This window comes from Manis pentadactyla, chromosome 9 (assembly GCF_030020395.1).
Source record: "Manis pentadactyla isolate mManPen7 chromosome 9, mManPen7.hap1, whole genome shotgun sequence".
Classification (NCBI taxonomy): Eukaryota; Metazoa; Chordata; class Mammalia; order Pholidota; family Manidae; genus Manis; species Manis pentadactyla.
Window position 1 is genome coordinate 116,065,211 of NC_080027.1, and position 27,317 is coordinate 116,092,527.

The 27,317-nt window shown below is 35.8% G+C and overlaps 1 protein-coding gene across 13 annotated transcripts in view; it reads right to left on the minus strand.

Moving 5' to 3' along the window:
- RPS6KC1 (ribosomal protein S6 kinase C1) overlaps positions 1-27,317 on the minus strand; it is a 307,376-nt gene that overhangs the window by 138,581 nt on the left and 141,478 nt on the right. For 12 of the 13 annotated variants that reach the window (XR_008999393.1, XM_057507968.1, XM_036912511.2 and 9 more), the window contains 4 exons: positions 25,048-25,095; positions 23,725-23,857; positions 14,153-15,751; positions 13,792-13,881 (listed from right to left, as the gene is read on the minus strand). Coding sequence is in view for 12 of the 13 variants with exons in the window: in XM_057507968.1 (XP_057363951.1) it covers positions 13,792-13,881; positions 14,153-15,751; positions 23,725-23,857; positions 25,048-25,095 (1,870 nt within the window). In the remaining variant the exon portion in view is untranslated. The remainder of the gene's footprint in view (positions 1-13,791; positions 13,882-14,152; positions 15,752-23,724; positions 23,858-25,047; positions 25,096-27,317) is intronic. The other variant, XM_036912512.2, reaches the window with a different exon arrangement.

Genomic DNA, 27,317 nt, shown 5'->3' on the forward strand with positions numbered 1-27,317 from the left:
TCCCCTTATTTCCTCTTTCTTCTCTCTCTTAGATGTCAATTAGTTAAGCTCTCCAATGGCAGTCAGGTCTAAGGAGCTTGCTGATCCCAATCTAAGAAAAACTGCTTCCTAAAGGCATGAAGGGGACTGATCATCATCTTTAATCCAATTGAGCTCAGAAAGAAGGATAATGAAAAGGTATGGTAAAAGGTAATCGTTTTTCAATGGAAATCTGGAAAAAGGACACCGAACATGTTTTAAATCCATCTTCTTCATAAGGGCACCTGAAACACTTCAAAATGACTCTCTATTAGGCAGGGAGTCATTAATTAATGTGAAACTGACATAATAACCAAACGATCTGTCCTTGATTTTCACAGATGACTCTAAACTACAACAGAGTTCTGTATTTAGGCAAAATACAAAGAAGAATTTCTTAAAGCTAGGAAACTTACAACAGGAGCAAGTACTCATGGAATTTCTTCTTTAGGATCTTAAAACAGAATCTTCCTTTTCGTTTAATAATCAGAATGAAGGATTCTGGTTGTCTTTTTAAGATTCCTTAAGGACCAATAATTCTTAGATTAAAAATTTTTAAGATGTACCCTGAAAGTGCATTACCAAAAAGAAGCCTAAGGTTGTACGGCTATCAAAACCACTGCTCTAAAACTGCTTTACTTATAAAAGCTACCCAAAAAAATTGAAGCATAAACCAAGAGTACTGATTTATATATAAAGCTAAACAGTAGCTATTACAAACAACAGGTGGTAGTCAGGTATATGTGTCTAATGTCAAAAGTAGAGACTATAAAGAAATAGCAAACTCAGGAGGCTATTTTAGAAGTATAACATAGTGCAGATGTCAAAATCCCCTTAAGCTCCTACCTTGAATTTTTTAACTCTGGGGGAAAAAAAAAAGAAAAACATTTAAAAAAATAAATTCTACCATTGTTTTGTCAATTTTCAAAATATTTTTCCTATAAAAATTCAATGTGTGAAGTTCTGTGCATGCCCCTCCCCTCACCACAATTTTCTAGCAATTATACTTTCCAGGGAGGTAAAATAATTTCCTTCTTATCTACAAGGGCAACAGCACTACATGCATTACACAAAATGAGATGAGGGGGAAAAATAAATTATTCCCTAACAAACAAATTTTCAGATTATCCCCACAAATCCTCAAAATAGAGATGTGGTATCAAAGAACTCTGGATTTTTGTCTTTTGAGTCAAAAATATGCATTGACAGGGCTTTGTTAGGCTACTGTTTGAGCCTGGCTGGGGAAGTCACTAAGCTTCTCTGAAATGAGGACAGCCAGACCTCTAGCATTCTTTCTCCCTCTAATTTTATGATCCTGAAAGTGTTTTCAAAAGCACTCATGAGCCTTTCTCATAACTTCTTCTCCCTCCATTAGCCTAAGATGCCCAAAGGGTGGAATTATGCTAGCATGAGCTGGCATTCCTCAGTCTTCCTTTTCTCCTTCTGTACATACTCTTCCCTTTCCCTAAGAGACCTGGTGGTAAGCAAAAGCAATCAAGGTCACTAAATCTAACTTACCCTCACTTAATGTAACAGAGTCACAGAGTCAGTTCCAGATTAGATTCCAACTCATTCCAAATTTTTTAAGGACATCAAATATGTAAGAACAGTTTAGCAAAATCCCAGAACCCTCATTTTAACACTACCAATTCTCTTATTCTAATACAATATAGTATCTTATTTATGCAAACTCGTATTTCACAAGTGAATAAACAAGTTTAATAAAGATACCACAACATAAAATGTGCTTTGCTGACCTTTGTTTTACCCATGTTTAACACCTTATAATATACTCTTCAACAAGCCAGGATATTTTCCAGAAAAACAATGTTGTCTTGGTAACCCAGACTGTCAAAGAGCTTGCTAACTCAGAATAAGAGTTTTATAGTCCTTAGGATAATCAGAATTTACTAAGTTTGCTAAGTCTCCTTCTTAGAGCCAAAAGTAATAACGTCAACTTGACCCCAAAACCATAACCATAATATACCTCACTCCTTAAAAGTAAAGGAGCAAAAAACCAGGAAGCTTTAACTCAGTAAGAAATGTAAGAAAATCAGGCACACAATTATATGAAATGTACCACAATGTGTAAGCTGGATATAATATCTGGCTACCGGTCTGGTAAGATAATTAATACCAGTTAGAAAAAAAAAATCTTTTTTAATTCACTTACATACATTACAGGGCAACTATACTACCTAGTTTTCCCAAGGGTATTATTTTAGATATTGGGACAAATTTTTAAAGTGAAGGCGAAGGAAAAGAAGCCAAGTATACACTCTTAGACCTGAGGCTCTGAAGGACACTAAAGAGACCGTGTGACCCCAGCATTACTGAAATTGTGACAAATGCTTATCTACAGGCCCGGGTCCTGCCTTTTAGGAAGATAGACTTTAAACCTCATGGACATGTCAAAAGACACAACTTAAAGATAAGCTAAAAACCATGCTGGAAATTACATAGAAAATTTTAAAAGCTAGAAATGCATCTCAAACTCAAGCTTTAGATGAAGACCAACCTTTCTACAAAGCTTTATAAAGATGAATCACCTTGCATTTTAAGGAATCATGGGGTCCTAAACATTCCAAATTCAGAATTTGCTTTTCTTTAAGAGACATTACTGCTAACACCCCTTGATAAAGAAGGGAATCTGATACTCTCCATTTAGTTCTTCAGTGGATTTGTTAAGGCACAACTTCAGACTGATTGCATCACCTGATTCTGTTCCCTGTTTCTTCCACTGAGGGGGACCCACACAGGTCACTTCATCCTTCTCCTGCACCTACACTGATGCTAACAGAGCAGTCGCCTATACCCATTCCAGAACTCTCCAGAAGTCATTCTACAGCCTCCCTTTGGCTGTAGGTTTTGTTGTTGTTATCTTCCTTCCAGGATACAGTAGGAAATACAGCAAATTTGGAATTTTCATTGAAGAAAATTTCACATAGAGAAACAGTCTGTTTTAATTTAGAACAAGTATTTAAATGTCTTTCCCAAGATGTTTTCCTTAACTACACTTTTTTTTAATAAATGGAATCTTAGACACCTCATTTATTTTTACTCTCTAAGTTACAGTAACTGTGGGACTCTTATTAAAAGGTCATATAAAACTCAGTGAAAAAGCAACAGTTGTTGCAAGTAAAGTATTTATGTAATAGTCAAGTAAACCAACAGTTAGAAGCCAAAAGAATTTTTCACATAAATGATATAGCACTTTATCCAGATATCAGAATGATCAAATAATTTTAAAGGTGTGGACCTATAAAGTAAATTAAATTAAAATTATTCTCAGCAATAAGTAGACATTGCAGGGGAAAGGGAGAGTTAAATATAGTTTTCTAATGCCACAGGATTTTTTTTTCAAAAAAGTTTTTGACTTTAAATATCTGACCTTAAGGATTCCAACTCTCTCTTTAGGAAAAGGAACAAAAAATAACAAAAATACATTGGCTTTTAGACTAAAACAGTGATTGTTGGCAAATAACGCAATATAAAAATTGAGCCACATTGTTATAAACCTTAAAATTAAGCATCATGTACACTTTTATAGTATCAAAAAGCAAGCTGGAGTATCCATAAATTCTGTAAGTATTCAGTAAGATTTAAAATGCTGTTAAAGTGGTCAAGAATTTAACTTTCTTCTAAGGGAGTCAGATTTCACTAATGGCCTTAGCTAGGAGTAGAAATAAGTTTAAAAAAATATCTGATCTGTCATTAGTGACATACTTGGACCAAGGAAAAGAACATCTTTCTTCTGCAATGAGCATTCCATGTCAGCCAGAGCATGGAAACATTAGTACTGTGTTCCTACATAGACAATCTTTCCCTGCAGCATCTGTTGCTAATTGAAAGGGACTAGAATTACAAAATTCTAGTCAATTTCTCTCACCAGCTCTTGCTGTGTATAAAGATTTTCTATGCAGGGGCTGAGCATTAGTCTTCCACTACAGCTGATGACTAAAGAACAAAGAGGAAGAAACACAGAAGAAAGCTTTATTTTTTCTACCCAATAATATATGGAACTAAGCTTGTGAGAAGGTCAGCAAAGCATATTTTTTGTTAGCTTAGCAAATTACAATTCTGTAAGTAGAACTATTCCTCTATAAAGGTCTATTAATGTCCAACTTACCAATTATATGTCTTGTTTAGGTAGTCCCTTTTTTTTACATAAATCTTCAAAAATTGCTGTCAATATTATACCAATTATGTCTTTTATTTCTAGCTCCTAGGCACAGTGCCTGGACACAGGAGGCACTTAATAAATGTTTGTTGAATAAATATATCCATCTTGTTTTTCGTGGCACTGCTCATTCAAGGCATTCAAAGCACCTACAAAGGCCTCATCACATTCATTTTCCTTAAGCCCCACTGAGAACAGAGATCTCTGTCAAACCCTTTTGCACTTTTTTACGTGTGGTAAGCTAGAAAGTTTCAAACGTTCTCTAAAGCATATTCTGGCTGCTGGATAAAACACGGATTAATGTAGGATGAGAACGGAGGTCAGTCAGTTGGTCACTGCAGTGGTCCAGGCAAGAGATGATGGTGGCTTAAAGTGGGGTGGCAGAGTGGCCACCTCCCAGTGTACCCCTCTGCAGAGTTCAATAACCACCAGTGTGTTCTGGCAAAGATGGCATGTGGCAAGGAAAAAAGGCTTAAAAGCCCTGGGAAAAGAAAGAAAACAGAATTGGGAGATTAATTCAAGGTTTCCCCTGCTGCTGTTCAATGTAAGAAAACGAGGCACACAATTATATGAAATGTACCACAACGTGTAAGCTGGCTATAATATCTGGCTACTGGTCTGATAAGATAATTAATACCAGTTAGAAAAAAAAATTTTTTTTAATTCACTTACATACATTACAGGGCAACTATACTACCTAGTTTTCCCAAGGGTATTATTTTAGATATGGGGACAAATTTTTAAAGTGAAAGCAAAGCTAAAAGCCCTATCATTTATGAGAATAAAATTTCATTTTAATTCCAGGTTTGGATTGTTCCTCTAACACCTCTAAACAAAAATATTAAAGTATAGAAGTTTAAAGTTTTGAAGTCTGAAGGTGCACAACTGTTCAGAGAGACTATATGAAATGAGGTAATCAGGACAGAAGAAATGTACCTGCCTAAGGCCTCACAATGTCTCTGAGGCAGATCTTAATTCTTAGGGTGGCAGACTAATTAGAGCCTGGAATTTGCATTTCCTAGCCCATCATTTCAAATGGACATTTTGCTCCTTTTCCATTATCTTACCCAGTTTCAGAAAATGTTGGCTGCCCAATTATCCATTCTCCATCCCATAAAGTCCTCCAACATTGAGGACAATAAACTCCTTAATGATTCAAATGCCATGTTTGTCAAGTAAGGTATCTGAGCTGTTTAGAAGTTGCTGGGATCACAGGACAGTGAGCCGCTGCACAGAGGAACCAGTGACAGAGGTGAGTCCCCTCCAGAGGGCAGGGGGGCTCTGATCCTCCCACAGCTCCTCAAGGTGGTGGACTGGTGTGGTGCTCCTCCACCTTTCTCACACTTGCTTTCTTGGCTCATCCCAGCCTCTAGCCCTGCTTCCCATCACACCACATTATTCATTCAGTTGGTTTTCAGGTAATCTAATTACCTGAACCCCTGGGTCTGCTGAATTGTGGGGACTTGGAAATAAGTACACATCACACTCAGCTGATTCAGGCTAGGCTTGACAAAATACTTAATGCTGCTTTTCTCCGACTACCCGGCTCTGAATTTCTTGGTGTTGTGATGACCTGGCCACCATGTTCTGAGCTTTCCTGCAATTATCTGTACCACTTGGATCAAAACTCCTTGATTTAACTGGACTCAGCATTCCAGAGCCCAGAATTACTTGTTCAAGGGAGTTTATAGGTATCATTACTATACTGTTTTCTTATGAGATAAAATAAGAAATGAATAACTACCATATGACGTCTGGTTGACTGATTATAATTATAAGCTCTATACAATCTTGCTTGCTCTCTCATCCTGTATTTCTAGTAGGAAAAAAAACCAACAGCATGCTCCATTTTCCATTGATCATATCACGACAACTCCATTCTGAATAGCCATCAGGTGTCACAGTGTTACCCAACCAAAGCCATTAAAGTTGATTGATGAGAAAAAAGACTAACTGAAAATTGTGAAAATGACAGGCATAGTTCACTCTCTCCCTCTCTCCACTGCTCTTGCCGTGTTGGGCAGTCAGAGAGCTCCATGCATTGCTATTAAAAGAGCTTAAGGAATTCTATTTGCTTTATCATCACTTCTTAAAACCTTATCATTTTTAAACATTTATTTGATGTAAGTATTTGTGAATAATTGCTGAGAAGGAGTAAGGCCTGGATACTTTATGGAGGTTCAAACTGACAGGATTTTAGATGTTATAGAAACTCATAATATGATCAAAGTAACCAGCCAATAGTTCTGGTACATAACGTTTAAGCATTACATCTTCCTTGTTAAGTATCAAAAGTAAAAGATAGTTCACTTTCTTCTTTATAATGACATGGTGATGAGGCCAATTAACTGAATATTTGCCAAAAATGAATTTAGACCTGATTTAGTATACGAAGCATTACACAGCAGCTATTACTTAAAACAAGAATCAAGTCACTGTTGGTAGGAATGTAAATTGGTACAGCCACTGTGGAAAGCAGTATGGAGCTTCCTCAAAAAACTAAAACTATAAATACCATTTGACCCAGTAATTCCACTTCTAGGAACTTACCTGAAGTTCCTAGAAACAAAATCCTGATTTGAAAAGATATATGCACCCCTATGTTTATTGCCACATTATTGCCACATTATTTACAATAGCCAAGATATGGAAGCAAAGTGTTCTTTGATCGATGAATGGATAAAGGTGTGGTACATGTACACAATGGACTATTATTCTGCCATAAAAAGAAAAGAAATCCTGCCATTTGCAACAACATGGATGGATCTAGAGGGTATTATGGTCAGTGAAATAAGTCAGGCAGAGAAAGGCAAACACCATACAATTTCACTTATTTGTGGAATACAAAAACAAAGCAGAACAGAAGGAACAAAACAGCAGCAGATCATAGACACCAAGGAGGGACTAGTGGTTACCAAAGGGGAGGGCTAGAGCAGGAGGCAGGTGCAGGGAAGAGGTAAAGGGGCACAATAATTCACAATCCCAATGTAAGTCGATCACAGGAACTGTTGAACCACTGTGATGTACATTTAAAACCAATGTAAGATTTTATATTAACAATACTTAAATAAAAAATAAAATAAAATAAAACTAGTATCTAGCCTCATATTCCTCTTGTAAAAAAGAGATTTGTCCAAGATAATGAAGAAAAAATTTGGAGTAATTAAGAGGTTAAAATTAACTTCCTTTTAATAATATAAAGCTTGAGGTAACCCCCAGACTCCCTAACATCAGGTATTATTCTGAAATCTAGAGATCCTGTTTTCCACCACTTCTGTGTGAAAACACTATCAATTCTCTGGCTCTCATAAACTGTAGTTCTAACAGCTCTGGACTTCCTTCTCCTGAGATGGGCTAGAATGTTACTCACTGAGGTGCCAAATAACAGGGAAGGCATTACCCTGCCTCATTCTCACCACTAGAGACAAATCACATTCTGGCCTAATGAGAAGTATGATTTCAGAATGGGTCTATTTCAATATGGAGTGACCTTACCACAGAGGTGAAGGTGACCGGCCCATTTTTAGGGGGTTTGTCAGGGCTCCAGGACACATCCTATCTAGGGATGGCTCCCAAGGCTTCAAACCCTCAAACCCATGTAAAGCAACCCTTTATCTTCCTTCCATCAGAAGTGGCCTGCCTGGACAAGGTAAGGCTTGAGTTGACTTGAAATTCTCTTTGCTTATCCTAGATGGGCTCTATACTCATGAGACAAGCCCCACCAGTATAGAGAGGTAAAGTTCATCAGGCAATTTTCCTTACTATAAAATTTTCACTATTCTGTGGCAAACTGGAAATAGTGGTTTGCTTTTAGAATATAGATTTGGTTTTCACAACAGTAGGAACTAAAGGCAAAGGATTAGAAGGACTTGCTAATACTCAAGAAGAACATTAAAATATCCACAGGCATTACCTTGGAGATATTGTGGGTTAAGTTCCACAGGACCTCAATAAAGCAAGTATCACAATAAAGTGAATCAAATGAACTTTTTGGTTTCCTGGTGCACATAAAATTTTAGTTTACACTATACTGTAATCTATTACATGTACAATAGAATTATGTCTGAAAAAATAATGTACAAACCTTAACTAAGAAATATTTTACTGCTAACCATCATCTGAGCGTTCATTCAGTGATCCATAATCACTAATCACGGATCACCATAATAAATTAAAAATAACGAAAAGTTGGAAGTAGTATGAGGATTACCAAATGTGACACAGAGACACAAAGTGAGCAAATGCTGTTAGGAAAATGGCACCACTAGGCTGCTCAATGCAGGGCTGCCACAAACCTTCAAATGGTAAAAAAATGTGCTAACTGTGAAGTATATTAAAGCAAAATGCAATAAAACAAGGAATGCCTGCCTGCCAGTACTATGTATTTGAGAGCTACTGTTGAGGTTTCGGTTAAGAGTAAATCAAACAAAAGACTTATTGTTGAAATACAATGTTTAATATTAACCACAAATACTTTACTTACTTTAAATTATTTCTATAGCTCCCTCTGGCTTTTTAATTCTTTCTCCTTGAGAAAAAAATTTTCAGAAGACTATACCAGGGATATAGTCATATTTCCTGGTTACATCATTATTATTTCAAAATACACATCTATATTCATTTGGTTTCTCTCTCAACTTCAGATTCCTAAAATTAAATTCCTCATCTATGGTGACATTACCTGGGGCCCCCAAATTCTCAATCTAAATGATTGATTCTTCTTTAAATAATTTTGTTTGTTGAGAAACTTGGCATTCAGATTTCACCCTACTCAACAGTTGGCTTTTTTCCTCAAAATGAAAATATTTTCCCTAATTCCCTCACTTTTCCATCCCATACATTATGTAAAAACTCAACCAATGAGTAAAAATATATATTTAGAAAGTCCTCCAAGTGAAATTATTTTTTTAAGCCTACTAAAGTTAAATAAGAATTCAGTATTGATCCTTGAGGGAAAAAAAATTCTTGTCTTAATAAATCAGTGTGAATTTGGACTAAATTTTGTATAGGAGTATTATATGATTTGGTAGCTATGATCTTTTTTCTACTCAACAAATCTATTTTACTACTGGTAAATTAAGGCCTACAAAGTCTGAAATAACATGCCTATGGTCACACAATGAGTTAATGGCTAATGTGGGAGAAACAGCAAGGGTTGGTAATTCTCAACTCCATTTTAACATGTTAAGTCTTAAACTTATCATGGCCTTGTGATACTTTAAGCTATCTATGGTCTGAGTCCTAGATCTACTTATGAGATACATAACTGTCACACACAACACCATGCTTAAAAAGTTAACAAATTGTGCATAAAACATGTTTATGGAGAAGGTCTGGGGAAACTACCCTCAAAAAATATATTCATGGATTATCTGATAAAGTCAGCTAGAAGAGCAAAGGGTGGTAGCAAACAAATGTCATGCTCTAAAACTGAATTTTGCAGATAGTTTTCAGTGTGATTTTTCTATGTTTCACTTTTCACTGTCAGCTGTAAGCTGTTTACAAGTGTGAAATCACCTAAGAGAGGAAGCAAAGCTGTCATTTGACATCTGGGAGCATGGAGATTGGCTGTGGTAAAAAAAGCATTTTGGATTTCTTCAATTTACACACATTTTTCACCTATAAACTCTTATGTCTGAAAAGTATTTAATGAGAAATATCAGTGTAAATTTCAAGCATCTATAAAGGCTCATAATGGAGCAGAAAATAAAGGGGAAGGACAAACACTAATAGGATACCATATCAACTTGTTAAGACTAGAATGAGAAACTTAAGTGATTATATAAGCATAATAACTAACATATAAACAATTTTACTCACTTGTCTTAGATTGCGTATTAATCTTATAGTCTTTTGTATTTTATATACTTAATGCTCTAGGTTCTATTTTCTACCTGCTTTTTTATGATTAGAGTCAAGACTGGTAGAAAATAGTGATAAAATTAAAAAATCAATATTTTCTTATTTTATGTTTCCTTTATGCTTAAAAACCTGTAACAAAAATTCTGTATTACGATTAATAGTTCCAGTGATAAAGCACATAAAATATTTTACGTGTGTGTGTGTGTGTGTGTAAATATGGAAACAAAATCAGGGTAAGAAGGAAGTCCTCTGCAGAAAAACAACCAATTTACTCCAGTTTTTATTCTGTAACTTTTCACAATGAAAAATAGAAGAACCTCTTTAAGAGTCTCTTAAAACATCTAAAAGTCTCCTAATAAGGAAACTAGAGAGTGTTATATTTATATTGTTGTGCTATACAGTCTATTCCTACTTTGGGGACTATTTCTTTGCTCTTTCTCTTCCTGAACTCTTTTCTGTGTTTCTCTGGTATGAAAGGAACCCATTTACCATGAATGATGTTTATGTAAAATAAAACCTTTCTAGAAAATCATCCTAGATAATCTAAGGATACAAAGTGAACCTAAAAGGAATGGCTTCTACTTTGAAAACAGGGCTGGGTTTGATCACTGAATTCGTATTCTCAAGACCCTCTTGATGGGCCTGCAGCTGCAGCCATTTATTTGCTGGCTTTTTCACAGATGTAGACAGAGAAAGCTCCACGGTTTCTGTCTTTTTGTTGTTGGATTTGTTTTCTTTAATATAAAAAAAAGTGGCAACTTTTCTACAAAGTTCTCTGTTTGGTTGTAGAAATTAGTGAGTATCAGATATCCTTGGTAGTATACACTGTTGAAATGACTATAACTTCTTAAATCTAAGATCACAAAGTTGGCAGAAACTATACTTAAATAACAGAAGGTGATCATTTGCATTTCAAAATTTATCTATCTTGCTTTTCCCCTCAATTAGACCAAAACATGTTGATTCACAGGTTTCTGTGTGTTTTTTCTTTTTTAAACTTATTTATAGAGCAGAATAATGGCCCCCCTGCTAGTCTGGCATTTGCTCAAGTTTCTGTCCATGTAAATCGAGTCTGTTACTGGAAATTTTTCTGAAAATATAAAGGCACATCACCCACAAGATAAAAAGATACATTGCTGATATTATAGAGTACAGGGCAGGTGGATAATGTTTTTAGGACAAATATGTGATAAGGATTCCCAGGAGGGAGGAGGGGTAGAGGTCGCTGTTTAAACAGAAGTGGATCATTCTCATCATAATCTTATGACAACTTTACTTTCTAGCCAAACATCAGCTGCTTAACAGGCTTTGGAGTTACTTGAACAATAAACAATAAAGGTTAGAGTTAGAAAACTGGAGGGCAGAGGGCACGTGAAAGGAAAATTACTTCAACCCTTACTGTTTCTAAGTAGACCAAAAGATTACTAAGTACTCTATGGCTCCATGTAGTCATTGAGATTTGTGATTTTCAAGCACTGAAATATTGACATATTATCCTTGCTCCCACCTTTTAAGAGAAGAGGAAAGCGTACTTGTGGTTTTTATCAGAAGCACTGCTATTCAGGTTTGAGACAAATAGTAATTTACAGATTTTTGCTCCAATTGCCCTTGCATTATAAGCGAGGGGCAGGAGCACACATTAACTGAATTCTGTAACTCTCCAGGTTTAAGACCATCTACATTAGAACACTAGCATTATTTTTTAGTTAAGGCCATTAGTGGTTTTGTTTTTTTCTGTTGATAAAACAAATGAATAAGCCTAAGGAATGAAGAGACTTTCCACATTGTTTAATGCATGCCATAATGCTAGAACACTTTTGCAACTCACAAAGCTTGGAAGTACAATTCTTTTATGCAAATAATTAAAACAAAGCCCTTCATAAGGCTACAGCTTTTTTCAAATGTTAGTGAAGGACAACCTGGGAGATGACAGCAAATATCCATTAATGGCAGACTGCCACCTGCTGGTTAGCTATGAGAACTGTGAATTCTGGGAAAAGGCTTTTTAAAAATTAAAATTTGGAAACTGAACTGTATTAGATTCAGTATTTCAGCACACAAAACTGAAAGTATGTATTTATTGATGAATGTAGTATATAGATTTTTCCACATATATTAAAATTCTCAGGATTTCAACAAGCTACAGATATTAAAGTAAACATGACTGTACTTAGAAGAAAACATAAGCTACTAAAATCCCCAAGAACAATCCTTATAGCTTTCCATAAGAAAGTGACAAATAAAATAGGAAATAAGGAACCAGTTATAAATATTAAAGAATGTCCCATAAACATTTGGTTTTGATATGAGGTTAATACTGCACTTCTTTCTATTCAGAGCCTCATAGGTTTTCATTTAAAAGAATTTCCATATTTAATTTCGATCCTAAAGCTTCCAAATTCATTATTATTAATATATGTACTTTCATACACTGGTACCTAAAATGTTATTTCTTATCAAACTACAAAAAGGGTGTGTGTAAAAAGACAACCAGATAACCATACCAAAGATTTCATTATGATATCCTTTTGTTATCCCATTAACTAAATCACACAGATGAAGTTTCAAAAAAACACCATAATATTATCTATTTGAGTGAAACAAAATATGTAGGCATGCTCTATTGCCCCTAGGAAGAAATAATATCAAACAGCCCTAATGTGAGGGAAGAAAAAGGAAAGAAAAGAGTATGTAACAGTAAGAAAAAATCCAAATCATTATTTTCAGGAAATAGCTTTAGGATATTTACTTTGCAGGGTTGAAAAACTTTGCTATTCCCCAATACAGAAATAATTCTTAACAATGATGGTTGTAACTAAAAACAATACAGCTCTTTCAATCCTAATTATAATCACTTCTCATTATGCAGAGAAACAATGTTAGCATCAATAATATGCTGGTTAGCTAGGAAGCATTAAATACTGTATTAATCAACAACTAAGCAGATCATGTCAAAATAATCAGCTTGAACCTCCTTTGAAAGCCAGTGGGTGATGAGTGAAGCGACTGGCCATCCAAAAAGGCTGAATGCTAGGCAAAATGTGAACAAACTTTGGATTCAAATATAGCCCATCTGTACTGATGACAGAGAGAAACTCAAACCCAATTCATATGCTTAAGTGACCTGTAATTATCAGCAAAGGATCTAACACCCCCCCAGAGATAAATCTCTAATTTTTAAAAAATAAAGACAATACAGTAGAAACCTGTTGTCAAATACTTAAATAGGCTATTTTTAAAAAAGAAGAACATGCTTCCTAAAATTTCTCCGATATAGGAAGAACTCTTTAAATTCTGCTCTGAAATGCCAGTTTGGCTCATCACTGACGTTATAAAAATGCAGTCAAAAAATTCCACATTTTATCCATTTTTAGCCTTAGGAATTTTACCCTGTTAGTCAGCTACATCTTAATAAAGATCATCCACTTAAAGAGGTTCAGGGTATTAAAGGGTCCTTCTAAACACTAAGAAGTCGAGACATTTCCAAGAAAGAATTCAGTTCCAGAAATATAAACTGATTTAACAACAACAAATACACACACACACACATATGCCGTGCATGCACAATGGGTTATATAATGTTTTATCCTCAAATCTTCTTTTTTGAAGGGTTAAAGAGATAAGCAAATCCAACACATACATCAATTGCCAGTGAAAAATATAGCTTCTCTAAGGAAGTAAGAGCTGCGGAACTACTTTCTCGAGCGAAACCTTTAGGCGATTGCTCTAACCTGGGGCACAGTACATTCTCTCTACCGCATCGCTGTCACAGGAATCTTCAACCTCACTCCACCTGCTAAAATACGTTAGCTGAATGTGTCCTAAAAACAAAACGACAGGAGAAATCAAAACATTTTTCTCTTCCATTTTCTGCAGAAGTGAACTGTAATTACTCCTTTTGTAGCTAAAAACAGTATCATTAAGAATAATGGCATCATTAAGTACTAGAAGCTATTACTGGGGGTGAATTTGCTGCACTGATAATGAAGCTCTAGACAGGAAATGAAGATACTAATTACAAGATAAAACGCCTACTCAGTTAATTGGAAGCAACAGCGAATAAAAAGAAATGCATTTGCAAAAGTTCCTGACCTCTATCATTCAATAAGATGTTGTTTGGGTTCAAATCGCGGCACACAATTCCCTCTCTATGTAAAGCATCAAGGGCTACCACCATTTCAGCTGCCCATCTTTGAATGCAGCCCTCTGGGATGTAAAACCTGGAGTTTAGTGCTAATTTTTTATCAAGGTCCTCAAAAATCTGATGTATTTCCTTGTCGCCTTCTAGGGCAAACCCACTCTCTCCCTTAGTCTCGGAGTCTCTCTGAAATACAGCCAGTTCCTCTTTAGCCAACTCATCAGTCTGATCTGTAAACAGCAAAACTTCTTCAGTTTTTAAAGTGTCTGTGTTGACATTATATTCGTTAGCACCTGCGAGTGCATTGTTAGAAATATGGAATAAGCTTTCTTCTGTGCTGTCTGCAGTCACAGCTGACTCAACCACCCCAGGTCCTTGAAACTTAGGATCTGAGCTGTGTAACAAAGACATGTCTCCTGTACTGCTATGACCAGCAGCTGCTACAAATAACATCCCAAGATCCCCCTGTGCACAGCGTTTGTCCGTGACACCATGGGATTTAGGACTAGAGGGATCACTCAACTCCTCTGTGCCTTTTTCTTCATGTGCTTGGCACTGGTCAGTACTAAGCCTGAGGCATAAAACGTCGGGGGCTTCCAACAGTTTACTTTCTATGATGCCTATATTAGTCTGTGTAAACTTAGTTGGTCCCACTGCTGGGCCATCTTTTGTTGACTCCAATTCACCAGGTAGATTTACAAGAAGATCAGGCCTTCCTTCATCAGTACTACTGACATCATCGAAAGCAGCATCTTTAAAAGAAATAACTGGGACAGAGTCCTCTGAGCCCCTGCTGATGGTGTCCTGAGCTATAAACTCTACCTTGCTTTCACTAGCATTAAAACTCCTAGGAGTGCTGTCCCTATCTGGAAGAGTGAAAAATGGTTTCAAAGGCTCTGACTTTAAACTATACAGTTTTTCTCCAAAATCAAGTCCAAGGAGTTCACTAGTGCTATCCTTACTATCTATTCTAAAGAATTCCATGGGGCTGTTTTTAGATCTACTGAGGGAATCTGATGTTCTTGGAGAACTGCCTGCTTCTAGATCATCATCTCCAAGGAAGAACTTCAGCTCGTGGGCTATCAGCTGTGTGCTAGGGCTGTCACTGTCAGCAACAAGGTGTGCTGGGAAATTTTCGATAGCTTTGGTATCAACACCATTCCCTTCCGCCTTCATGAAAGGCTCCTCATTCAATGACCCTGGTTCAATCTTTTCTTGTCCATATTCATTGCATAATGTCAAATAACTAGTAGTACATTCTTCTTCTGAACTTGAGCCAGAATCTGGCCATTTTGGAGAGCTGTCTTGGCCATCATCATCTTGGATGCTATCATCTTGAGAGCTTGGAGTGAGTCTCGTCTTCAAAGGCAGAACTTTAAGCGTGGCTCCACCATCACTTCCTCTGGATTCAAAGCTGCTGCTGTCCTGAAGACTACAAATTGGCTGTTGAAGGGGAACTTTAGTAAGTGTAGATTTTTTCACTTCTTCGGTGTCAAAGCTTTCTTCAGGACTTCTGTTTAGAAACTTACTGATATATGACCAGAGTTTGCCACCTGTGAACAAGTATAACCAAAAAAAAATTGTTTAAGATCCCCAAATTAATGGTTACTCTATTAAAGTATTCTAATAATCAAAAGCAAGTCAACGACAACTGTTAATATTAAGTATGATCTCAGACAAGCATTTAATAAAATGCCTTCTCATTATTACTGACCAGTGAGTATAGCTTCAAGCATTATCTCCTGATTTCAATTATTTTTTAAATGACAACGTATCTTTTCCTTCAAAGGGAAACTGGTTGTAACAAATCCTAACGTGAAATCTCACAGCTAAAGTTCTGCTTTAAGGTTAAATATAATTTAGCTTTAGAAACATCTGATTATGTTCTGAGCCATTTATGTAATAATTTTTCAAGCATGGCTCCTTGGTCAAGTAGAAATACATAAATAAGTGCTGCTTAAAACTGTACATACAACAATGGGGAAAAAAATCAACAATATTATTCCATTTTGAAAATACCCAGTCCAGAATTAGAAGGGAGATTTGGTATCTGTTATATAATTATGCCACTATAAATTGTATTTTAGTAATACTTTTCCAATTTCTTCTCTCCCTTATATATATCATGTGTGGTAGAAGACCGAATAAAGCAATTGGGGAATATTAATAGGGCAGCCATTAGTAAGGCAAGCTATTGTCCTTCTGATTCTATATTCTGATATATATCAGAAACCTATGAAATCATAAATTTTAACAAAAATCAACTTTTAAAAATCAATCATAAAAATCAATTTCAGAGATATCAAATAAAGACAAAAAAATACTGTTTTACCAGTAAGTCTTGTTAGGCAGTTACTTCACCTCGTTTTCTTTTGTTTTAATTAAAAAGTCAACTTTCGCTAATTAGAATCTTCAAATAGAAAAATCTATATTAAGTACCAAAAACCTGCCAAAGCTCTACTGACTAGACATAGATTACAAGTAGTTAAATTTGATCCAGAAATCTTAAAAATAATAATTGAGTAAACAAACTTTGTGAAATGTCATTAAAACCTCCAAAAATGGGAAATAATATGTTAAAAATGAATCCCTCTCTTAATACGGAGAAAGCATTTTTTCAGCACATTTTTAATGTTGTTATTAAGCATCATATATACCAAGGGATCTTAAAGGAAATAATCACTGAACATTACTGTTAGGCTGGAGGAAGGAAAAACAAGGACATGCAAACAGAACAGAGAGATGCCATAGGGGGGGAACAGACCAGACCCCAAGGTCCGTGCCGTATATGGAAAGGGGACAGCTCTCCCTGAATTCCATCCTGATGTGCCAACTAAGACCCGGATGTCAGCCTCCTCCCTCTTGGAAGGAAAAAAAGTTTCTAGTTGACTATTATGTCACCTTTAGCCAATCAAACCTCTCCACGCCCCCTAGGATAGCCTGCCCACTCCTCCGCCGCCTAATCCCTTATAAGCCCCTACCTCCCTGACCGGGTGTGACTTCCCCAGCCTGTAATACCCAGACCGTGGAACATCACCCAGGAATTGCACTCAAATAAACTACCTGGCCCTTTGTTGCCTCTCTTCGCCTACTTATTTCGGCTAAAATTTATCTTATAATTACATGTGTAAAAAGGTTAAGTGGAAGCATCCAAAAATCTTTTTCTACTTCACATTTCATTTCACTTAGAGGAACTCGAAAAATACATAAAGTACCCGATACTACACCTAGCACAGAGCAAATGCTCAATAAAGGTTCAATAAAGGGTAATCATCAGAATATTCATCCTAGGACACCCATACATCTTCTCTACCAGTTACTTGGTTAACAGCCTCCTCCAATTTTGACAATAATTAGTGGTATAGCACATTACAGTATCTACCCTCTCAGTTTTTCTTAGCTAACTTTCTTAGCCACTAGATAATACTTAGTGCTTCATATTTCCCGATATTAAAACTAAAGTTTAAGGATTCCTATATACTTTTGAAACTCATTCACTTGCAAAAAGAACAATGCATTGATTCCTTTCTTTAAGTCTTTTGACAATAACCACATCCTTTTATCACAAACACTTCTGTTTGGCACAACTGTAATAATAATAACAATCACACCTGAACCTGAAGCTGCGATTCTTGTATGCAATCCAAATAAAACGATGTGTGTTGTTTCCAATTGTCCTAGATGGTAAATACTAAGAGGACAGGTCCAAGCCTTTTTACATCGTTGAATATGTACTACCTAGACACAGTGTGCAGAACATGATAGGCATTCAGTCAATGCTTGTGAACTCAGGTGATGACACATCTGAATGGGACGTGCCACCCACAAAATAGATGTAGTTTCGAAGTTCCAGTAATCAGTGAGGAACAGTACCTAGTAAAGTTCTAAGAAAAGTTTCATACATTCTTAAACTAATTCCACCTAGATGAGCTGCTGAAGTCTCAAATTCAATGTGCTTAAATTCTTTATTTTTGCCCCCCAAAAGTACTTCCTCCTTCTGACTTCGAAGCTACTCTAGCACAAAAGCTTTGAACCAAACTTGGATTATTTTCTCTCTCCTGTTCCTTGTACATCTGACAAGTTTCCAAGTCCTACAGGATCTACCCTAATGTTTCTCAGTCTTCCTCTCCTTTTAATTCCTTTGACCCCTCTGTGTTCTTGGAATGTTACAGCTACAACTAGACCCCTACACTTTAAGTCATTCCTGTATCACTCTATCATTCAAACACAGCCCACTAATCTTCCACTTTAGCACAGATCTTACCATGTCATATCTCCATTCAAGAACCCAAATCCCCTCTGACTACTGAATGATGTACAACTCCACAGAGGTATTTGAACCCCTCAGTAAGATAGTATCACCCTGTGATTTGGTCCTCTTCCTAAATTCACCAAGTAATTCATCTGAATTGGTTTCTCTATATATAACCCACACTAGGCTTCTTGCTCAAACTATACCTATTACTTAGAATTTTCTTTCCTATTAGTTTTCCCCAATATCTGCTAGTCAAAATCCCACCCATTCTTGAAGGTCCTTCAGAATTTTTCTTTTACCAATTTTTTGGTATCCCCTCATGGGATATAATTCCTATCTTCTCTGAATCCTCTACATCATTTAGTCCATCTTATAACATTTATAACATTGTTTCATATTTATATTAATTTTATGCTTTTATTATTTCCCTTACCAGACTGCAGGGTCTTCCTAACTACAGGGAGAAGATTCTGTCTGGCATGTAAAATAATAGTTATTAAATAAATATTTATTAAATTGGGTTATGAAAAGATGACATCTTTATAAATCTTTTGAAAAGCTTTCAAAAGAAAATTAAAGATTCAGAATATACAAATCACCCAAAAACACTATTAATCATTAGTACAATTACTATCAGGCTTTTTACTCATGACTAACATCCTATCATATACATTTTCTAATTTTCATAAGAATATGAACTTGAGTGGCTATATAGCATAGCCATGTGATAGATATTATGTTATATTTAAATGTTGTTCTACAGTTGGACATTTAACTTGCTTCCACTCTTTTATTATTAGAATTAAAATAATATGTATTTTTATATATAATCCTTAGATCTCTGATTATTTCATCAGGACAGAATCCCAGAAATGAAACTACCAGGTGAAGAGGCATGACTACTTCTCATGCTTCTGATATGTGCTGTAAACTGCTTTACAGAAAGGCTGCACCAGAATCCACTCCTAAGCCACCTGTCTGTCTTAGGTCATCTTCATAACAACCTGCCTACACTGGACGTGAGCAAGCTTACCAATTTGATTAATCAAAATATTTTATTTAATTTCCATTCTTTTCATTGTTAGACAAAATTTCCAAATGTGATTGTTGGCATTTTCTTTACACCTAAACAAATACCCTATTGTGAATTTTTGAAACTTTACATTTTCAAGAGAGGACAAAACTGTTCTAGATCTTCTCCATTCATTGCTCAGTACCTGGTTAAATGTAATGCTCAATATGGAGCTACAGAAATAAAGTTTTGGTCTTTTCACATTTTTTTCAACAAGAAAATCAAGAAAATCACATAACTTACAAGGACATACAATTCCCATTGAAGTTCCTCACCTACAAAAGCCGAGTGGATTTACTGTCTATAGAGTTAAGATCAGGCCTAAAAGACAGACTTATACAAATGTCAATATTACTATTTAAAGTAAAAAAGAATACCCTTAAAAAAAACACTGTTGTTGATAAATCACAAAACATAAATAGAAAAACAGCTAACATATTTACTATTTTTAACACTTTAAGAACATAAATGACACCCTTCTAAGCCCTGTTGAAGTATATAAAATTACATATATTAGCTATTTTAAACTACAAAAATTAAAACTCTTTGTCTCTCATCAGATTTTAATCTAGTGATTTTTTTTGCAGGTTGGAAAGAAAATTTGTTAAATTCGTTTGACCAAAAGTAAGCATATTTAATATTGATGATAAAGTATTGCTGGACCTATGATCAAAATCATCTTTTGACCCAGCAATTTTATTTGAAGAAATTTACCCTACAAATAGTTCTCAAAAAACAAAAATACATAAAGATAAAAGTACTAGAAACAATTCACCTCTATCATCAAAATATATTCATAATCTAAGAGCAATTTCTCTCCACCTCCAACACTAGCCCCCACCACTTTCACCTGGAATGCTCCAACAGCTTCCAAACTGGTCTCTCTGCTTTTACCTTTGCCCTCGCGTGTTCTACTTTCCGCAAAGCAGCCAGAGGGAGCTCTATCTTGCATTCCTCCGCTCGGTATCTCAATGACTCCCCATCTCCTCGGAATAAAAATCAAGTTCTCAAAGTGACCTGTAAGATCACTTGAATGCCTGCCTGCCCACTCCTCCAGGCTCTTTCCATTCTGCTCCGGCCACACTGACCTTGCTGCTTCTTGTACACTAACTACACTCTTACCTCTGGGCCTATGTTTGTTCTCAATGATGAGATACTCCTCCCTCACACGTCCACATTGCTCTCTCTCACACTTCCTTCAGGTCACTGGTCAAACGTGCCCTTCTTAATAAGGCAACCACTTGAGATAAAACAGCAACCCCACCTCACCCGTTTGGCATTCCCTTCTCCCTTCCTTTACTTAACTTTTCTCCATAGGATTTTTCTCCATCTGACATATATTTAGTTATGTATTTGCTATTGTCTGATCTCTATAAGTAAGCTCCATGTGGGCAATCTTCATCTGTTTTGTTCACCATGCATGATATTAGACCTAAATTGTATCCCAGTAATTACTCAACTATATCTCTGACTGAATGAATTTAAAATGAAGAGAAAATGAGTCCAAGAGACTCATGTGAATCATGAATAGGTTTATAAGCAAAAAGAAACTAAAGCCACAAATCATAATTCACGTTATGGAGAAAACTGTTTTAATGTTTACTTTCTCAATGACAGCTATTTGTGCATATGAAAGTGATATTTTTATGATACATAGACCACCTCCTAATTCACAGAGGTAACAAAGAAAGTACCACTAGCGTGCAAACAATAGCACACACTCCATCAACAGTTCACCTAAGCCAAGGAATAACCCTAGATCCTTCTCTTCCTAACCTTGAATCCACCACTAGTCCCACTGAGTCTACCCTCAAAGCATCACCACTAGTACTCCAGAAAGCCAGGCCATTACCTTTTCTTTCCCAGACTACACATGGCCTCTGTTCTTGCCTTTCTATAATCCATTCCTCATGTAACAGCAGTGATCTTATTAAAATGTAAATCAGATCATGTCACTGCTTAAGATGTCCGATGTTTCCCAATGCACTTGAATAAAAGCCGAAGTCCTTACCCTGCTGTACAAGGGTCTTGCCTACTTCTCCAATAGCCTCATCTACCACTACTGCCCTTACCTACTACATTCCAGCAAATCGTCTCTTTTTGTTCATCAAACATTCCAAGTTTGTTTTTGCCTTCAATTTCTGACACTGACCCCCTGTACCTGGAATGTGCTTCCCCGTTAAATCCAAATGGTAATTTCTTTTGTCATTCAGCCTCCTCTTAAATGTCATCTTCTTAGAGCAGGCTTCCCTGAATACCTAAAGTAGTCCCCTGTCGCTCTCCATTAAATCTGTGTTAAAAGATTGGTATGGTCTCTATTATGAGCCAATATTATCATGATTTTTGTTTCCCTGTTTGACTCTCCATAGAATGTAAGTTTCAAAGGGGCAGGCTCTTTTCCTATTTTGTTTGCCTAGCACATAATACATGCTCAATAAATCTGTTGAATATTAAATGAATCCAGAGTCTCTATTTGCACTATAATCTATTATCTTTGTATTATAAAATAGTATTAAAATTAAATAATAAACACCTAAATGATCAGTAAAAAGACATCCTCCCTTACCAAGTTTAAATAATCCTGGACAAAATTATATGGTCATGTGATCAAAGTTAGATGTGGTCAACAATAAAGGAGAAGAGATTTGGTAATGATAACCTAAACTGGAGAATTTGAAAGTCGCACATCTATGGCTTTAAGACAGACTATAAAAATTGTCTAAATATTAAAGTAAAAGCACTTGAAACATCAGCTTTAGAGAATATAAGAGGTGAAGAAAAACTGATGTATCTTTTGGAGAAGCAGAGGAAGACGAACAGGAAGAGGAAATGCAAAGAACTGGTAAACTAGGATTGAAATTTTGCCACAGGTAATCTCCAACATGAATAATCCACACTGGGTAATAGAATATTGACTATAATTACATTCATCCTACTGACCTTGTTCTAAATTATTATGGATTATTACTACGCAAGTTATTTTGTTCCACACCAGAGGTGGCTGTATTTTGCTATCTGATGACATGACCTCTAATTCAATAATGTCTGTAATGCACTGGTATCCTCAGATAAAAGCTGTCTGTAATGTCTGAACAAAGGTGAATTAGTTATCCAATTCACACACGCAATTAACTCTCTTAATACCTGAGAGACCATGGAGCCCCTTCTGAATTTCCTATTAAATACTGCATATGGAGGTCTTCCCTCCATCTGTAGTTATCTTGTGCTGTACTTCATAATAAACAATATTAATAGTTTATTGCCCCCATCAAAAATCTTGCATTAGTTATCATATGAGACCTCGTTCCACAAAGCAATGACTCATTTTCCTGGGAAAATGCATTAAATTCAAATGTTATGCCTATTAGCAAAGCACAGTAGTTCTTTATTCTCAGTAACATAAAAATAATAACATCATCTTCATGAAACATGGAAAATAATTTAAATTTTTTTACTATTTTAAGAACACCTTTTATAAGCCAAAAGGCAATGTTTATTATGTGGATTTATATTTATATGCTACATTCAGTCATTCTAAATAAAAAACTATTTAAATTCAGATGTTAAAGGGCAAAAACAAATCAAAAAATATTATTCTTTTTTGCCACCTGTTCCCTCTGCTAAGAGCCGAAATTTCATGACAAGTCTGAAGGCAAAAAAGCATCATGCCTCTGCTTTGTATCCATATGTGATTGCCAATGGCTGTATTCATAAAACCCCAGATAAGAATAACCAGGTAATGTCAAATGGTAAACAAACACCCATGCCTTGTAAAAAAGGGGGGTAATTAATTAATTCTTCAGGGAATGTTTTTTATTTTAGTCATCTAACATTAATGTATCTTTTTAGCAGAGAACAAGAGAACAAAACTAATTCCCTAAAATAAAACCTAGCTTTCTTTGCACACATTCACCTTAAGCTTCTCATCAGAAAAATCAATTCTAGGAGAAAGTAAGTAGTTAAGTATATGTAAGAATGTTACTGTAGTCCAAATGAAATCTGCTGCTCACCTGGGTTTCCATTTTCCCTCAAAACTCAAAGTAGGGAGAGCGAGCAGAGGAATGAGAAACAGCTCTTATATGTGTTTCCTGTATTTTATCTGCTCACGTAACAATAGAGGTAAGAAGGACATTATAGCAACCGAAAAGCTAAGTGGGTGAAGTTCTTCATTCCATAAACAATTTAAACTACAAACCAACCTTCTGCGTGCTGCAGCACAAGAAATACTGACTCCTCGGAAACGATGTACTTGTGCAGACACACCATGTTGGGCACACGGCGGGGGATGATGGTCTTTCTGTTCGTGCGGTACTCACTGCTTTTCCTTAGACCCTGACAGAGAACAAAAAGGTCAGTTGTACCCTCAGTTGCCTTTGGAGCCTGCTGTGCTCTGTGTTTATCAACCAAACTAATCTATCCGGGTTACTCTGGGCTTCAGAGAAACCACTCATCTGCTGCTCTATGCCCCTCAGTCCCTGGAGGCTCTGCTGATGGCATCTGGCGTGAATCCAGAGAACAGAAGATGCCACAAAGCTGCCATTAAAATCAATTATGTGGGTCAGTGTTTTTATTAGAGATGCTCTCAAACTAAGTCATCAGGATGACACACAGTTATTTCTCTGTGACCTTATTCTTAAGTTTTATTTTACTCATGTATATCTTTAGAGTAGTAGATATTGTGAGATCAATTCAAATTCCTGAGACACACAGGTATTCCCAGATTAAACAGACAATTTAAAATTCTATTCCAAAAAAGCACAAGGCTTATTTTAAGTTTCCTCTAAAGGAACAAGGTATATGCAGTTTCTGGTGTCATATCCTGGTTTAAAAATCTGGGGAAATGACAGTGATAAAGGATACTTATAAAAATAAATTTGTTTCAGGATATGTCAATGTGACCTACTGCCATGCTGGTAAGTAAAAAAACACATATCAGAAAAAGAAATAGAAAAATAATCTGAAATTGATTAATTTTGAATGCTGTGGAAATGCTTAAATTACAGATTTTTAGAATATGTACTATCACAATCCATTATTGAGGGGTTTTTTTTTCCTTATTCCTTTAGTTACAAATTGAGTTATATAGAGACCCAAAAATAAATGTAGATTAAAAAGAGTGCTAGGGATGTAGATAACACTTTCCCAAATACCTGTAAGACTTTGAGGCAAAATTTTAGCTCTTAAGAACTCTAATCATAATCAAAGGTACAATTGTGTTGCCTTCACAAATTACACGAAATGTATTAGACATGTATTTAAACTACGTGGTATACATTTAAACAGGATGAAATGAGCCTTCAACTTATTCAAATTATTTCCTCCATACTCTATAACCTAAAATTCTTTTTAAATATATGCTGTATTTATCAACTGTGACAGAAGGAAAGTAGAATAAATACAGATCACCACAAATGCGAAAGAACATTCGAACACCAAAGAAAAAAATAGTAAATATTTTTTCTTTCAGTGATATAATTTGAAAATAAATTTCTAAATTCATTAAACATACAAATTCTACTTACTTTTAAAATGAATGTCTGTTCTGTCCTTGTGTCCATTACAAGTAAAACCTACATAAAAGACATGAGCAATATTCACAATACAATGAAACATTAACACATTAACTTTTTTTAAAACTATTAATGTAAGGGTTTGGGGAAAAGTGTTGGAATTGACTCCACCAAAATTATTCATTTCTGAATAGGTCTTTTTGAAAAGGCCACCAAATAACAGCATTAAAACAGTCTTATCTAAAGTGAGTGTTGTTATGGTTTCCTTTTCAAAAATGCTATACATCAGAAACACTATGTTTTCCTAGATTTATTTAAAATTTATTTCTTAAAAGTAAAACTATTTTTTAAGAAGAATTATTTTAGACAGAGAATTTTTCCTTATGGAATATATATGGTTAATAAGAAATGTTTTTTAATTTACAGGAATTGCTGAAGTCTCAATTTTCTTCCCAAAATGCCTTATGCAGCAACTTGCTATAATGTGACCTCAGTAACTCAGGCTCCAGGCTAAGGCATCCTTTTGGTACCACCTCTCCACCCAGGACTCATGCTTAACATCTGTTTCCAGCAGCAAATCCTGTCAGCTCCAACTTCAAATGCATCCAGATTCTGAACTCGCCTCACCACCTCCACTGCTATTACCTGATGCAAACTAATATTTACCCAGATTATAACAATGGTCTCCCAACAGACTTCTCTCCTTCCATCTCTGCTGCCCTATAGTCTATTCCAAAATAGTACCCAGGGTTTTCTTTTTTAAAAATAAGCTACATCGTGTCACTGCTCTCATTCAGGGAAAAAGCATAAATCCAAAAGATGACTTCAAGACCCTTCGTGATCTCACATATTGCCCCCTCTAACTGCCCGCTCCCCCCCACGCATTTTGACAGAGAGAAATAATGAACAGAGATAGGGAATTAGCCTACTATATTAATATTTAATTATTTTGGAGACACTATAGCAAAGGTCAGCAAATTTTTTCTGTAACGATCCAGACAGTAAATATTTTAGGATTTGCAGGCCCTTGCAATCTCTATTGCAGCAATTCAACTCTGCTAAAAAGCAGCCACAGTCTGAAATGGGCCATCATAGGAGTATTTACACCACAGAAATCTCCCAACACTGTAAACAGGGCTTTTATTTTCATTTACTTATTTATTTTGCCCTTCCAGAGAGCTAGGAGTCAAGGGGAAAAAAAAAAAGATGTCAAACTTGGGATATAAAAGAGTGGTGGAAAAGAATAGGGGAGTTAATATGGGGAACCAATTTAAGAAGATAGTAAATACCATTTCAGACATGATGAGTTTAAAGTAAGAGTGACAACTTCATCTTTGATCTCTCTTCTGAGTGCTTTACCTGTACTATTCAAATCTCCAATCAATTTCAATTGAATATTCCACTTCCCAAATTCATCCTCTCCTTTTCCCAAAGCCTTGCCCCCACTAAAAACAAAACAAAACCTTTTTCTCCTCTACAGTACTAAAAAACCCATGTAACCCCAAAAAAGCTAAGTCACTGTGAATTATCCCCTGTACACAACCAGCATGACCAGTGACCAAGTCCAGTTAGTTCTAGCTCCTAAGTATTTCTCCCATCCACCCTCTATTCTCTTCCACTTACCATGTTCTAAGTGTTTACTATGTGCTACACGTTAGTTCTGTGTAACCAATGTTCTTTCTTTCAACTACCCAATAAGGTAAGTTTACCATTTCTACTATAAATATGAAGATGTTATAGCTTCATCTGTAGAAGCTATAATGGTAGATAATAATGGTATTTGTGACAATTTCAGTGAGACAATCTTGTATAAGTGCTTGGTATAAGCAGTAGTTGTCATGACCTCTATCACTATTACTGCTCCTCCTCCCTGAAATGTTCCCCTAGCCCCTTATAAAACAAGAACCCATATTTCCATATTCAGCTCCAAAGTCTATCAGTAACACTGACTCCTTTCATCCTTTGTTCTCCCTATATGCAGTACCAACTGTATCAATAAGTATCAATTTGGATTTATTTGTTCACTTGTCTATTTCCCCACCAGACTGCTTACTTCTTATTGGCATGTTGCATGCAGAATAATGGTTACCCTTCAAATCTTAATGTCCACAACCTGTGAATATGTTACTGGCCAAAAAGAATTTTGCGATGTAATTATGGTATAGACCTTAAAACAGATTATCCTGGATTATCTGAGTGGGCTCAATCAAATCACATGAACACTTAAAAGCAGAGAACTATCTCTGTTCAGAAGTGGAAAGCATAGAAACGATATGGCAAAA